The sequence below is a fragment of the Oryx dammah genome, unplaced genomic scaffold (genome assembly GCF_014754425.2).
Source record: "Oryx dammah isolate SB20612 unplaced genomic scaffold, SCBI_Odam_1.1 HiC_scaffold_26, whole genome shotgun sequence".
NCBI lineage: Eukaryota > Metazoa > Chordata > Mammalia > Artiodactyla > Bovidae > Oryx > Oryx dammah.
The window spans coordinates 92,533,421-92,550,084 of record NW_024070210.1 but is presented as its reverse complement, the minus strand read 5'-3'; the positions used below and the strand labels follow the sequence as shown (position 1 = coordinate 92,550,084).

At 39.5% G+C, this 16,664-nt stretch overlaps 1 protein-coding gene across 1 annotated transcript in view; it reads left to right on the top strand.

Annotated features, from left to right (window-relative positions):
- The first annotated feature begins 201 nt into the window (after window positions 1-201).
- AGGF1 (angiogenic factor with G-patch and FHA domains 1) overlaps window positions 202-16,664 on the top strand; it is a 44,606-nt gene continuing 28,143 nt past the window's right edge. The window contains exons 1-5 of the mRNA XM_040225925.1: window positions 202-804; window positions 5,088-5,190; window positions 6,205-6,407; window positions 7,230-7,394; window positions 11,083-11,271. Coding sequence (XP_040081859.1) covers window positions 595-804; window positions 5,088-5,190; window positions 6,205-6,407; window positions 7,230-7,394; window positions 11,083-11,271 — 870 coding nt within the window. The 5' untranslated portion in view covers window positions 202-594. The remainder of the gene's footprint in view (window positions 805-5,087; window positions 5,191-6,204; window positions 6,408-7,229; window positions 7,395-11,082; window positions 11,272-16,664) is intronic.

The following is a 16,664-nucleotide window of genomic DNA, read 5'->3' as shown; positions in this document are numbered from 1 at the left end:
GTTATGAAAGCGTACGATGGTAAAAGCCTGCAAGAATGCTCGACTTAGTTCATCTCTCCTGAGCTACAGTCTGTAGCAGCTTTCGCATTGGCTCTTCACGCCCTCGGTGCCGCCCCACCCCGCCCCCGCCCCGCCCACCCACCCGGCAGCCTCCGCTTGTGCGCCGTAAGGCCCTTCTCGGCTCCCGTCGCTTCCTTTTCCGTCTCGGTCCCACCCACCGCCGGCACCATCGTTTCCGGTTCCGCCGAGAAACGGCCGGATCGCTTCGGTCCCTTGTCTAGCCCGCCCATTTGTCTAACGTTTCTGCGGCTTACGGGATCGGTCGGACGGGAAGTTATCAATAAAGTTTTACTGCTTGAAAGCCGGCCTGGCTGGGCCGTGCCCATTATCCGTTCCCTTGTTTGTTTGTCCGCAGTCCCTCTTGGCTACAGGGAACAAGCTTCAGGGCGTCATGGCCAGGGGCCGCCGCGGCCGGGCGGAGCTGAGGCCGCCTTTCGCTGCCCACGCGCTCCCTTGTCTCCCGGGTCCACCGGCGTCCGCCTCGGTCTGAGCGCAGCCCCCTCCGCGCCCACGGGCCGCCTCGCGCCGGACCCCATGGCCTCCGAGGCGCCGCCGCCTTCGTCGTCTCCGTCGCCGCCACCCTCCCCCGAGCCTGAGCTGGCCCAGCTGAGGCGCAAGGTGGAGACGTTGGAACGCGAGCTGCGGAGCTGCAAGCGACAAGTGCGGGAGATCGAGAAGCTGCTGCATCACACGGAGCGGCTGTACCAGAGCGCCGAGAGCAACAACCAGGAGCTCCGCACCCAGGTGCGCCGTCCGGTTCCAGCCCCACGCCCCACCCAGCGGCGAGGCCTTCGAGGCCTAGGATCTCCTCGGGAGGGCTCCCTGGCAGGGCCCTGGACTGCTTTAGAGAGCTCCTGGAAGAGTTAAAAGTTTTGTGCTATTTTAATTACAAGAACCTTTGGAACAAACCTAAGAGTTGGGGTACTCGGTTTAGATGAAATGCGTGAGCTGCAGTTGCGGCCGGGCGTGAAGTGAACTTAAGGACCTTGAGTTTTCATTCTCACTTGTAAAATCCCCTTGGCAGTAGGCACATTTACAATATTCCAGATCACTTTTTGGGTTTGTAAAGCACCAATTGCAATCAGCCCCATTTATCATTGTCTAGAAGGATGAACTGAGATTGAGCTTTCCAGTTCCAGTTCAAGTCCCTCAGTCGTGTCCGACTCTTTGCGACCTTGGTTGAGCCTTGAATTGAGCCTTGGTTGCCCATAAAATGAGAATGATGGGACCAACTGATGAAGGTTAAGTCAAATTAAGCGTCCATAAACGGTTTCACCGTTTTGATCGCTATGCATATGTGAGGGGGCTTCCCTGGTGGCTCAATGGTAAAAGAATCCACCTGCCAATTCAGGAGACGTGAGTGGGAGGGTCCAGAAAATCGTGTGGAGCAGGTAATGGCAATCCCCTCCAGTATTCTTGCCTGGGAAATCCCATGGACAGAGGAGCCTAATGGGCTACAGTTCATAGGGTCGTGAAGATTCAGACACGACTGAGCGACTAAACAACAAGAAGGTATTAATGTGAGGTTGTTCTGGGCATTTATCTTGAGTTGTCTGGTGGAAGTCGGGAAGATAGAACTCTGCTTGTTAAAGACACTAAGCAGCTAACTCTTTGCCATAAAATACAGTAAGGGCAAATGTTTAAGCTGATAGACATCTGCTACGACCACTGAAGCTGTAACTAGAGTGAAGCAAACAAGGCACCTAAGGCACAAAATTTAAGGAGGCACTCACACTTAGGCTCATGAAAGTTTAGGATAGTACCTGAGAATCAGTACCCCCCTTGAATTTTTAAACAGCATATTTTTTCCAGCTTGATTTTTTTGGGCTATTGCATTCTTTCCCAACAAGTTATATTTACATGTAATTACTAATTTCAGTTAAACTGTTGTCCTTTGACATATATTGGTACATTTTCTAAAACCACATACGTAGGGTGAAAATTAAAGTATCAGACTTTGTTATGCTTTGTCAAATCAGCTATGCAAATAAGTGCTGAGTTGCAGTGACTTTCTGTGACCATTGTGTGGAGTTAATATTATGATATAGAAAATTTGTGTTTGGTTGCTCAACAGCTATTTCTTGGACATCTACAGGAGACTACAAATACGGTTAAAATATTGTGGGTAAAGGGGAGCAAAATTTGATAGCCTTAAAAAAAATCCTTTTATAATTCTAAATTGTGAAAGTTCTGCTTGCTAGAGATTCTAAAAACGTTTCTGCTAGTCTTTGAAGAGCCATCATTTTGATTATTAGTGTTAACTTGATAGTCGTCTAATATGAAAAGTTGAAACGCACAGAAAGCTGTAACTTTCCTAGTGATAGTAATGGCTCTTCTTTACTATCTTTCTAGTCAGCCTCCCCTGGTGTTGGGTGGCGTTTGTTAACTGTCATTGCTAATTACTAGATAGTGGTTTATCTGGAGCAGTAAAAAATTGGCTTGAGAATTGAAGTTGAACTAGCAGGAAAATACATAAATGTACAGGCTTTGGAGGCAAAGGAACTTTGTGCAAATTACTTATCTCTTTAAATTTCTCATGTTTAAAATGTTTAAAATGGGGATTAGGACAGCTAGTTTGTAAGGTGGTTGTAAGAATGAATGAAATGTCATCCAAAGTACCAAGTGTAGTGCCTAGAATGTAGCACGTGCTAAATAAATTACCTTGTTCACAGTAATAGTGGTAGTAGCTAGAACCAGGACTAGGGTAAGGCAATCGGTAGCCTAAGGCGAAAAATTCAAGGAGGTACTGATTCTCAGGTACAATCCTAAACTGTCATGAGCCTGAGTGTGAGTGCCTCCTTAAATTTTGTGCCTTTGGTGCCTTGCTTGCTTCAGTCTAGTTCCAGCTTTGGTGGTAGCAGCAGATCTGATCATTTATGAAATGCATGCTAAGTTGCTAAGTCACTTCAGTCGTGTCCGACTCTGTGCGACCCCATAGACAGCAGCCCACCAGGCTCCCCCGTCCCTGGGATTCTCCAGGCAAGAACACTGGAGTGGGTTGCCATTTCCTTCTCCAATGCATGAAAGCAAAAGGTGAAAGTGAAGTCGCTCAGTCATGTCCGACTTAGCAATCCCACAGACTGCAGCCTACCAGGCTCCTCCATCCATGGGATTTTCCAGGCAAGAGTACTGGAGTGGGTGCTATTGCCTTCTCTGATGAAATGCATAGAAAATCAGTATATAATCAGTCTTACCACCTTTCTCTTTTTAACCTCTGTGTAACATGAAAGAAATATGTGGAAGCTTGTATTTTAGTTTCATGCTTATAAGGAATATAATCTCACATTGCATCATCGAAAAAGCAAGAGAATTACAGAAAAACATCTATTACTGCTTTATTGACTTTGCCAAAGCCTTTGACTGTGTGGATCACAATAAACTGGAAAATTCTGAAAGAGATGGGAATACCAGACCACCTGACCTGCCTCTTGAGAAATCTGTGTGCAGGTCAGGAAGCAAGAGGTAGAACTGGGCATGGAACAGCAGACTTTTCCAAATCAGGAAAAGAGTACGTCAAGGGTGTATGTTGTCACCCTGCTTATTTAACTTCTATGCAGAGTACATCATGAGAAACACTGAGCTGGATGAAGCACAGGCTGGAATCAAGGTTGCCGGGAGAAATATCAATAACCTCAGATATGCAGATGACACCAACCCTTATGGCAGAAAGTGAAGAACTAAAGAGCCTCTTGATGAAAGTGAAAGAGGAGAGTGAAAAAGTTGCCTTAAAGCTCAGGAATCAGAAAACTAAGATCATGGCATCTGGTCCCACACTTCATGGCAAATAGATGGGGAAACAATGGAAACAGTGACAAACTTTATTTTTTTGGGCTCCAAAATCACTGCAGATGGTGACTGCAGCCATGAAATTAAAAGATGCTTACTCCTTGGAAGGAAAGTTATGACCAACCTAGATAGCATATTCAAAAGCAGAGACGTTACTTTGCCAACAAAGGTCCGTCTAGTCAAGGCTATGGTTTTTCCAGTGGTCATGTATGGATGTGAGCGCCGAAGAATTGATGCTTTTGAACTGTGGTGTTGGAGAAGATTCTTGAGAGTCCCTTGAACTGCAAGGAGATCCAACCAGTCCATTCTAAAGGGGATCAGTCCTGGGTGTTCATTGGACGGACTGATGTTGAAGCTGAAACTGCAATACTTTGGCCACCTGATGTGAAGAGCTGACTCATTAGAAAAGACCCTGATGCTAGGAAAGATTGAAGGCAGGAGGAGAAGAGGATGACAGAGGATGAGATGGCTGGATGGCATCACCGACTTGATGCACATATGTTTGGGTGAACTCCAGGAGTTTGTGATGGACAGGGAGGCCTGGCGTGCAGTGGTTCATGGGGTTGCAAAGAGTCAGACATGACTGAGTGACTGGACTGAACTGAGCTGAATTGAGTCTTGCATTGAGATCCTGTCTGACTGAGGTTGCTAATAAGTGCTCTTTTCTGTTGATGGGTGTTCTTCACGCTCTGGTGCTCTGGCCTTGACCTTCTGTGAGGTACGGGGAGCCCAGATGCCCCTCTGAGGCAGTCATCTCTGTTTCCTTCTGCTCCAGTTATTTAGGTATAAGATTACTATTTCAAGAAAAAAGTGTGTTAATGTATATGAGTGACATTATTTAAGTGAATAGTTAATTCCAGGTGGAGAACACTGATACTAGATAATTTAATTCTCCTCAGGGAGAGCTGCTGACCAGTTAAAATGTTAATATAAAGGCATTCTTATATTGTTAGAAATAAATAAATCTGTTCACAGGGTCTTAGTAATGTAGTAAGTCTGATTTTTGGAAGGAATAGTCTGAGGTTTCCCAAGAGAGTATAGGAATAAAAACATCTCCCTTTGCAGATGTAAAAAGTGAAAGCCAATTATAGTATTTTCAGTTTTTCTGAAAGGAAACTAGCTGATACTGGTACTTCTCCAAACTTTTACCAGGAAAAATAATTACTGTAATTTTAGGAGAATAATGTACATATTAGTAGGTTGCTGTATGGTTTATTTCCTAAAGCCTTTTTTCCTTTCAGGTAGAAGAGCTCAGTAAAATACTCCATTGTGGGAGAAACGAAGATAATAAAAAGTCTGATGTAGAAGTACAAACAGAGAACCACCCTCCTTGGTCAATTTCAGGTACTCACCTTACAGTGAAGCTATCCAAATACTTTCACCTTCAAATCGTGCTAGTGTGGTGTTTTCTTTAAACTTAAAAATATATATATATATATATATTATATATATAATATATATATACACACACACACACACACATATCTAGATAGAGCTGTTACAAAGTTGCCTTTTCTCTATATGACTTGGTATCTTCAGATAATCTATTTGCTCTTGTGGGAAAGTAGAACTTATTGTTGCTCTTATAAATGCACAGTATCGCTGTTTCGAGTTGCACGTTCACCCGAGTAGCTCTTGCTCTGCTGTAAACCGTCTCCTCGCTTCTTGCCTTACTTGTGACCAGGGGGTGTGTTTTCTTGTTGACGTATTACACTTAGTATCAGTTCCGTGTCAGTCTCAGGACCTTCTGGGAGGAGGCTGGGCCTACAACCATGGCCTCATCAATGGCATGATGTTGGGAGGCAAAATAACTGAGCACCTGGGTTTTAATAAATAGAAATCACAAGAAATGGTCTTTCCCAATCAATTTGCCTTGTTTATTCTGTGCACAACTTAGCAAATTATGGTGTTATGTTTTTCTAAAAAGTCAGCATCATGACTGAAATTTAATGGAAAAATGAGCCCTTGACATGTTGTCTTTATTCCATTGTCATTTGATATTCAACGATACTAAGGTATGTGGTTAGATATTTTTAAGAGTTGCTAATTTTTTTTTGACAGAACACAACCTGTATACCTGTTTTCTCTTTTTACTCTTGCTATGGAAAATCCAAATCTGCTTACCTCTTTTTCTTTTTAGCTTGACAGCCAGGGTACTGAAGGTGATGTTAGAATCAAAGATGTATCCTTCTGCAGATTTACTTGCACTCTTCATTTTAATCTGTTAAAATGTGTATAATTGTAAAAATACAAGTTGCATGCAATGTGTGCTCTTTTGTGTTTGCTGGTAATGTTTTGGAATTAAGTTCTTTTATATACACTATTCTAATATGATACCACTTTTTGTTTTTGCAATAGATTATTACTATCAGACATACTATAATGAAGTTAATCTTTCAAATAAAGCATCTGAACTCTCAGTTCAGGAAGATAAGGATATCGAAGCTTCTACTTTTAATTCTAAAGACCAGTCTCACATACAAAATGATACTTATGCTGGTACTGATATAACAGAAAGTATTAATTTTGGACAAGAGGACCATTTTGCCTCGAATTCACAGGTAATAGAGTGCTTTACTTGAAACTGTTCTTACAGAAACTTGTTCTTCTTTGTTGTTATTATGGAGAAAAATAGAGTTCTTTCTTTTACTGCAGCATATGCAAGGGTTGTAAACATGCTGTAATTATGTAGTAGATTATACACTTTTTGAGAAACAAAACTTAGAACTTATTCATATGTGTTATTGTTTTCCTACTCTATTGTGTTCCAAAAAAAAGTATGGTACACATAAACTAAAGCAAAATTTGTCAGTATGTTTTGACTCAACCAAAAATTCTTGAACAACCACAATACCATGCTCACACCAGCTTCTTTCAATGCTTCCTTTATGTCTAACATCATGCCATTGTCAAATTTCCCAGAATGTTTTATAAATTAGTTTCTACAGTTTGTTTGAATCAGGATCTTGTAAGGTTTATACAGGGCAACTGCTTAATGTGTGATACAGAATTCATAGCTTTCCTCACCCATCTATTTTCTAAAACTGTTTCCTTTGCGCCTATAACTATTGAAGAATCCTGAACATTTGTCGTAAAGAATAGTTCTGTCTGTATTTTGTGGATCGCTTCCCTATGGTATTAGATATTTATTTTTGAATAATGGTCACTCACTCACTCGTGTCTTCAAAACAGGGTCAGATTTGAATTAACTGACATATTTTTTTTAATGGCAACCAAATTGTAATTGATAGCCATCCCTTTCCATTGAAGAAACTGAGGTCTTATATTCCAAATAGTTTATAGGTCTATTTATTGTTCAAATTCTGTTACTTTTTTATTTAAGGATGTTTTTGTCCTATTTGACATGATTGTACCATATCTAGGAGCCAGCATCTGCGTTAGCAACAGAGAATACATCCTTAGAAGGTTCATCACTAGCTGAAAGTTTGAGAGCTGCAGCAGAAGCTGCTGTGTCACAGACTGGTTTCAGTTATGATGAGAACACTGGATTGTACTTTGATCACAGTACTGGATTCTATTATGATTCCGTAAGTGTCTCAGACCTTTTCATACTGGATGGTTGTGTTCTTAGCTGCTTGAATGCTTAATATTAAACCTTAGGTTGAATTAAGAAAAGCAGGGAGCTGCATGTAAAAATTGTTTGATTCAGAGCTACTTGATAAGAATAAAGATTTATAAAATAGCTTGTGATACTATACTTTTATGTTTATTTAATTAGATGAGTTAATTGTGTTATTATAGATTACTATTTTAGAGAGATCTAATAACCTTTACATTGTAAAGTAACATACAAAAATGTTAGCATATTTATTAATAAAAAGAGATGAGAACTGCATTTTGTAAAATGTTTCAGAACTTAACATTTTTTCATAGAATTTATACAGAAGTAACATTGTTAGTTCTAGGCTTGGCGGTGAGATTTTTTTTTTTTAATTGTTTCAAATACCTGTATCTTCGTGAATTCATTTTAGTCCACAAGGGAGTCTTTTTTTAAAAGTTCTTTATGGCATATTTATTATTAGTTAGTGTTTTATTTTCTGTGTCTTTTAAGCATTCTACTTAAAAAAAAAAAATCAATCTATTAACAGTGAGAACTAGGGAATTAGTGTGGAATCAGAAATACAGTGAACCACTAACTAGGACAAAACCAGAAAATAAAATTCTTGATTTATAATGCAGTGTTTTGATTGTTGAAGATCTAGTACTTAGTTGGATTTTTTCAGCTTTTGATGACAGTAATGATGGAACTCAGTACACCCACATTCTTCAACCTCTGTGGTCTACAAATATGATCTGGTTCAGGAATTACAGAATGTAATGAGTGCCACAAAGTGGAGTAGATATTCACAATTCCAGTTATAGGAACTGCTATTAACTAATCTAGGGAACATAATGATAAGAGTAAATATTTTAGTTAGATAATCAATTTCAGTAGCTTGTCAGTTTGCACTTGGTACAGTACTTTGTAAATACTTTGTAAAGAGAGAGTTTTCTTTCATAGGAGTATGCCAATTGAAAATGTTAATTAATATCCAGAAAATAAATGTTTAAACTCTTATTACCAAAGAAGATAATGATTAGTTGATTGGTTTTTAGGAAAATACGTGATTTCCAAGTATATGACATTAGCGTCTGCCATTCTTTCACCTTCCTTTCTGTAGCTTTCCTCCTGACATCTCTTCCGTAAATGCTTAATCACGTTCTGCAGGTTGTGTGTCTTTGGAATAGGGATGTCATTGTTTTGCCATTTTTATTTTGCTAGTTTTCATTTTATTCTAATTAAATAAACATTTTCTTACATAATTGAAATGTCTGTATCTGGGGCTGAAAGGTAGCAGATTAAAAAGATTTCAGTTGTAGAAGTTCTGTTATCGTTGGAAATAAAGATTTAAAGCTTCCATTCAGTTTTTTAGCTAAAAGGATAGTGAGGATTATAAATATTTTTTGTAAGAGATTGACAAAATGAATTAGTAAATTGTAATAGTATCAACACTTAGAAAAATAATTCTTTTTCAGGAAGCTTTAGTTGCTTAATCTCAGTGTATTGCCAGATGTTTCCAGGTCTGATCTGCATGGATTTATGATGTAAACAAGATATAGACTATTCAGTCAAATCTTGGCCAGTTCAGTTCAGTCGCTCAGTCACGTCCGACTCTTTGCCACCCCATGAATCGCAGCATGCCAGGCCTCCCTGTCCATCACCAACCCCCAGAGTTCACTCAGACTCGGCGTCCATCAAGTCAGTGATGCCATCCAGCCATCTCATCCTCTGTCATCCCCTTCTCCTCCTGCCCCCAATCCCTCCCAGCATCAGAGTCTTTTACAATGAGTTAACTGTTCACGTGAGGGGGCCAAAGTACTGGAGCTTCAGCTTTAGCATCATTCCTTCCAAAGAAATCCCAGGGCTGATCTCCTTCAGAATGGACTGGTTGGGTCTCCTTGCAGTCCAGGGGACTCTCAGGAGTCTTCTCCAACACCACAGTTCAAAAGCATCAATTCTTTGGCACTCAGCCTTCTTCACAGTCCAACTCTCACATCCATACATGACCACTGGAAAAACCATAGCCTTGACTAGACTGACGTTAGTCGGCAAAATAATGTCTCTGCTTTTGAATATGCTATCTAGGTTGGTCATAACTTTTCTTCCAGGGGGTAAGCGTCTTTTAATTTCATGGCTGCAGTCACCATCTGCAGTGATTTTGGAGCCCAAAAAAATAAAGTCTGACACTGTTTCCACTGTTTCCCCATCTATTTCCCATGAAGTGATGGGACTGGATGCCATGATCTTCGTTTTCTTAATGTTGAGCTTTAAGGCAACTTTTTCACTCTCCACTTTCACTTTCATCAAGAGGCTCTTTAGTTCCTCTTCACTTTCTGCCATAAGGGTGGTGTCATCTGCATATCTGAGGTTATTGATATTTCTCCCAGCAATCTTGATTCTAGCTTGTGCTTCTTCCAGTGCAGCGTTTCTCATGATGTCCTCTGCATAGAAGTTAAATAAGCAGGGTGACAATATACAGCCTTGACGTACTCCTTTTCCTATTTGGAACCCGTCTGTTGTTCCATGTTGAGTTCTAACTGTTGCTTCCTGACCTGCATACAGGTTTCTCAAGAGGCAGGTCAGGTGGTCTGGTATTCCCATCTCTTTCAGAATTTTCCACAGTTTATTGTGATCCACACAGTCAAAGGCTTTGGCATAGTCAATAAAGCAGAAATAGATGTTTTTCTGGAACTCTCTTGCTTTTTCCATGATGCAGTGGATGTTGGCAATTTGATCTCTGGTTCCTTTGCCTTTTCTAAAACCAGCTTGAACATCAGGAAGTTCACGGGTCATGTATTGCTGAAGCCTGGCTTGGAGAATTTTGAGCACTACTTTACTAGCGTGTGAGATGAGTGCAATTGTGCGGTTGTTTGAGCATTCTTTGGCATTGCCTTTCTTTGGGACTGGAATGAAAACTGACCTTTTCCAGTCCTGTGGCCACTGCTGAGTTTTCCAGAAAGTTTTTGGAAAAAGTTTTTCAAGATTTGGAAATCTTGGCCAGTATCTAATAAATGCAGATGATTCTATAATTTTATCTTTCTAGTTTTTATCTATAATTGACCAAAATTCTGTATTGCATGGCTGCTTTACAGTAAATCTTATGTAGTTGCTTAGTGTAGAATTGATTAGTGAAGACAGTTGTTTGATTTCTTTGTATAGAATGTTATGTTACAGTATTCATGAGCTTAATTTTATTTTCAAATTTTCTCCAGAATTTTGAATCATGAACAGTAAGAGGCAAATCTTTATGACACTGAGAGGAGAGCTTACATGTTTATACTACCAAATCATTACCATGTAATTATATAGATGATGAGTCTGGAATTGCTTTTATGTGGTCAGCTTTTTCTGATGCATACCTTAGTTTTCATGACTTCTAAAGGTTTCTTGTTGAACCATCTGAAGTTGCTATTTCTATAAGCATAAACATGGTCAAATGTTAGCAATTATCTGAGATTTAATTTAATATATAAATGTATTTATTTTCCACACTTGGAAAACTAGAGGAGATATTGAATAGTGTTTTGGAAAATTAGAAGCATTTTTATTATGTTATCTTTATTTTTTTTTCCAGAAAAAATTGTAATTCTTTAAAGAAACACATTTACTAGAAAGTTTAGTTTTCTATTTTATTTCATCAAGAATAGAACTTACTGTTCCCTTCACTTTGAAAGGAAAACCAGCTGTATTATGATCCCTCCACTGGAATTTATTACTACTGTGATGTGGAAAGTGGTCGATACCAGTTTCATTCTCGAGTGGATTTGCAGCCTTATCAGACTTCTGGCACAAAACAAAGTAAAGATAAAAAATTGAAGAAAAAAAGAAAAGATCCAGATTCTTCTACAACAAATGAAGAAAAGGTAATGTCATCATAATTTTTAAAACTTATACAATGGTGGCATAGTTAAGCCAAATTTCTTTTTTTACATTCTACTTTACTTATTTGGCTACCCTGGGTCTTTTGTGGTGTGCAGGCTCTTTATTGTGGTGTTTGGGCTTCTCTGATTGTAGTGCCCAGGCTCAGCTGGCTGGCAGCATATGGGATCTTAGTTCCTCCAGCAGGGATAGAAACTGTGTCCCCTGCTTTGGAAGCTGAATTCCTAACCACTAGACCACCAGGGAAGTCCCAAAGCCAAAATTTTTGATGAAACTGAAAATCATTTAGTAGCTCTGCTTTTTTTTTTTTTAATTTAATTAGAGTATATTTGCTGTATAGTGTTGTGTTAGTTTCTGCTGTACAGCAGAGTCACTCAGCCACAGATGCATGTGTCTCCTCTTCCCTGGACTTCCTTCGCGTTTAGGTCACCAGAGCACTGAGCAGAGCTGCCTGTGCTGTGCAGGTGGTTCTCACTGGTCATCTGTTTTACACACAGTAGTGTATCTATAACTTCCTGGTGGTGCTAGGGAAGAAATCTGCCTGCCAGTGCTGGAGACACAGGAGACTCAGACTCAGTCCCTGGCTCGAGAAGATCCCCTGGCGTAGGAAACGGCACCCCACTCCAGGATTCTAGCCTGGAGAATCCCATGGACAGAGAAGCCTGGTGGGCTACAGTCCCCGGGGTCACAAAGAGTCAGACACGACTGAGCAGCTGAGCACACACATACAGTGAATATATGCCAGTCCCAACCCCCCCTACCCATAAGTCTGTGTTTTAAATACAGCATTTAATTAGAATATTACATTATATAATAATAAGGTACCAGAATCTTACCAAAAGAAACTTTTATATGGGGAAAACATGGACTTTTTACAAATTCTCAGTTATGAGAAGCAGAAAAAATTTTTTTCTTTTTTTCAGCCTGAAATTGACCACTGAAAAAATTTTTCAAAGTTTGAAGCAGGTAGATATAGGGCAGATAAAGTACTCTTGTGTTGTGTAATTTGGAAGAAGACCATTCAGAGCATCTGTTGATAAGCTGATGTCAGTGCATAACTCACAACAGAGGAAAAACAGTTTATAAGCAGCTGTGGGTAAAAGTTCAACATTCTTAGTTATGTTGAGCAGTTACTTATGTTAGGAAACGTAAGGAAAAAATCCACTGCTAGCAAATATAGGATATATGTATATTTATTAGTGTAAATTGGTATCTTTGGGGGAAATAGGTTGCTTGCTTGCATGTGTGCTCATGTCTGACTCTCTGTGACCCATGTCTGTTTCTATTTTGTAAGCGAGTTTGTGTCATGTTTTAGATTCCATGTATAGTGATTTATATAATATTTGTCTTTTTCTGATCTACTTCATTTAGGATAATAATCTCTAGTTGTATCCACGTTGCTGCAAACGGCGTGATCCTTTTTTATGGCTGAGTAGAGTCCATTATGTATATATACAACCTCTTTATCAGTTGATCTGTCTGTGAACTTTTAGATTGCTTCTGTGACTTGGCTGTTATAAACAGTGCTGCTGTGAATATTGGTGTGTTTTCTCTGGATATCTGCCCAGGAGTAGGATTGATAGACCATAAAGTAACTCTCCATGTGCAGGCTCAGTCGTATCCTGCTCTGTGCGACCCCACGGACTGTAGCCCACCAGTCTCCTCTGTCCATGGGATTCCCCAGGCAGGAATACTCGAGTGGGTTGCCTTTTCCTTCTCCAGGGGATTTTCCCAACCCAGGGATCGAACCCATGTCCCCTACATGAGCAAGTGGATTCTTGACCACTGAGCCACCTTGGAAGCCCAGTGTAACACTATTTTTAGCATTTTAAGGAGCTTCCATACTATTTTCCATAGTGACTGCACAACTTATATTCCCATCAACAGTACAGGAGGGTTCTCTTTTCTCCACACCATCTCCAGCATTTATTATTTGTAGGCTTTTTAATCATGGCCATTCTGAACAGTGTGGGATGTTACTTCATTATAGTTTTGATTTGCAGTTCTCTAATAATTAGTGAAGAAGCATCTTTTCATGGGCCTCTTGGCTATCTGTATGTTTTCTTTGGAGAAATGTCTATTTAGGTCTTCTTCCCAATTTTTTGATTGTGTTATTTGTTTTTCTTTTCTTACTGAGTTGTATGAGCTGTTTATGTATTTTGGAAATTGTCATTAGTCACATCATTTGTGAAGATTTTCTCCCAGTCTGTAGGTTATCTTTTTGTTCATTTATAGTTTAGTTTGCTGTGCAAAAGCATATAAGTTTGATTAGATCCCCTTTGTTTATATTTCTATAGTTTTGAAACACTGACATATGAAAACATTGCTACTATATGTCAAAGAATATTGTACCTATATTCTAAGAGTTTTATGGTATCATGTCTTAATATTTAACTCTTTAAGGCCATTTTGAGTTTATTTTTGGGTAGGCTATGAGGGAATGTTCTAAATTTACTGATTTTTATATGTGGCTGTCAGCTTTCCCAACATCACTTGCTGAAGAGACTGTCTTTTCTCCATTGTATATTCTTTCCTCCTTTGTTACATTTAAGTCTTTAATCTATTTTGAATTTATTTTTGTGTATGGTGTGAGAAAATGGTCCAGTTTCACTTTTTTGCAGTTAGCTGTTTAGTTTTTCCAACACCATTTACTAAAGAGGCAGTCTTTTCCCATTGTATATTCTTGCCTCCCTTGTCATAGATTAGTTGCCCATATAAATGTGAGTTTATTTCTGGGTTCTATTCTATTGCATTGATCTATGTGTCTTCTTTTGTGCTGGTACCATACTGTTGGTTACTGTAGCTTTGTAGTATATTTTTAAATTAGAGTGCAGGGTACCTCCAGCTTTGTTCTTCTTTCTTAAGATTGTTTGGCTATTTGGGTTCTTTTTTTGTTTCCCTACAAATTACAGAATTTTTCTAGTTCTATGAAAAATACCATTGGAATTTGATAGGGACTGCATTAAGTATATAGATTTCTTTGGATATAGTATATATTAATTCCCCTAATCGATGAGCACAGTGTATCTTTCCCTTTCTTTCATCAATATCTTAGAGTTTTCAGAGTATGAGTCTGTTACCTCTTTGGTTTGATTTATTCCTAGGTATTTTATTCTTTTTGATGCAGTTATTAATGTGATTGTTTTCTTAATTTCTCTTGTAGTTTGTTAAGTATACAAAAATACAGCAGGTTTCTGTATTTTTGTATATTTGTATTCTGAAGTTTTACTGAATTCATATTAGTTCTCATAGTTTTTGGTAATGTCTTTAGGATTTTCTATCTATTGTATCATGTCACCTGCAAACAGTGACAGTTTAACTTCTTTTCTCGTTTGTATTTCTTTTCTTTCTTTTTCTTGTCTGTTTTCTGTGGCGAGGACTTCCAATATTGTGTTGAGTAAATGTGGCACGTGTGACACCTGTCTTCTGCCTGATCTTAGAGAAAATGCTTCAGCTTTTCACCATTGAGTATGATGTTGGACATGGGTTTGTCATATGCATGTGTGTGTGCTAAGTAGTTTCAGTCGTGTCTGACTCTTTGTGACCCTGTGGACTTCAGCCCACCAGGCTCCTCTCTCCATGGGATCCTCAGGCAGGAATACTGGAGTGGGTTGCCATGCCCTCCTCCAGGGTGGGTTTGTTATACATGACCTTTATTATGTTGAAGTACATTTCCTTTGTATCTACTTTGTTTAGTTTATCATAAGTTGATGTTGAATTTTGTCAAAAACTTTTTCTGTATCTGTTGAGATATTCATATGATTTTTATTCTTCATTGTGTTAGTGTGGTATATCATCTTGATTGATTTGTGGGTATTGAACCATCCTTGCATTCTGGGATAAATCCCATTTGATCGTGGTGTTTGGTCTTTTAATATATTGTTGAATTTGCTACACTAGTATTTTTACATCTGTGTTCATCAGTGATATTGGCTTGAAATTTTATTTTATTTGTGTTCTGTTTGGTTTTCATGTCAGGCTGATGCTGGCCTTATAGAATGAGTTCAAAATGTTCCTTCCTCTTTAACTTCTTAGAATAATTTGAGAAAGACAGGTTTGTTAGTTCAGTAGTTCAGTTCAGCTCAGTCATGTCTGACTCTTTGTGACCCCATGAACTGCAACATGCTGAGCTTCCCTGTCCCCCACCAACTCCCCAAGCCTGCTGAAGCTCATGTCCATCGAGTCAGTGATGCCATCCAACCATCTTATCCTCTGTCATCCCCTTCTCCTCCCGCCTTCAGTCTTTCCCAGCCTCAGGGTCTTTTCCATTGAGTCATTTCTTCACATCAGGTGGCCAGAGTATTAGAGCTTCAGCTTCAGCATCAGTCCTTTGAATGAATATTCAGGACTGATTTCCTTTAGGATGGACTGGTTGCATCTCCTTGCAGTCCAAGGGACTCTCAAGAGTCTTCTCCCAACACCACAGTTCAAAAGCATCAGTTGTTCGGTGTTCAGCCTTCTTTATGGTCCAACTCTCTTATTCATATATGACTACTGGAAAAACCATAGCTTTGACTAAATGGACCTTTGTTGGTAAAGTAATGTCTCTGCTTTTCAATATGCTGTCTAGATTGGTCATAGCTTTTCTTCCAAGGAACAAACATCTTCTAATTTCACAACTGCAGTCACCATCTGCAGTGATTTTAGAGCCCCCCAAAATAAAGTCTGTCACTGTTTCCATTGTTTCCCCATCTATTTCCCATGAAGTGATGGGACCAGATGCCATGATCTTTGTTTTTTGGATGTTGAGTTTTAAGCCAACTTTTTCACTCTCCCCTTTCACTTTCATCAAGAGGCTCCTCAGTTCCTCTTCGCTTTTTGCCATGAGGGTGATGTCATCTGCATATCTGAGGTTTGATATTTCTCCCAGCAACCTCAATTCCAGTTTGTGCTTTATCCAGCCCAGCATTCCTCATGGTGTACTCATTACATATAAGTTAAATAAGCAGGGTGACAATATACTCCTTTCCCAACCTGGAACTAGTCCGTTGTTCCATGTCTGGTTTTAACTGTTGCTTCTTGACCTGCATACAGATTTCTCAGGAGGCAGGTTAGGTGGTCTGGTATTCCCATCTCTTTAAGGATTTTCCACAGTTTATTGTGATCCACATAGTCAAAGGCTTTGGTGTAGTCAATAAACAGAAGTAGATGTTTTTCTGGAACTCTCTTGCTTTTTGAATGATCCAGCGGATGTTGGCAATTTGATCTCCGGTTCCTCTGCCTTTTCTAAATTGAGCTTGAACATCTGGAAGTTCTCGGTTCACGTACTGTTGAAGCCTGGCTTGGAGAATTTTAAGCATCACTTGACTAGGGTGTGAGATGAGTGCAATTGTGCAGTAGTTTGAGTATTCTTTGGCATTGCCTTTCTGGATGAAAA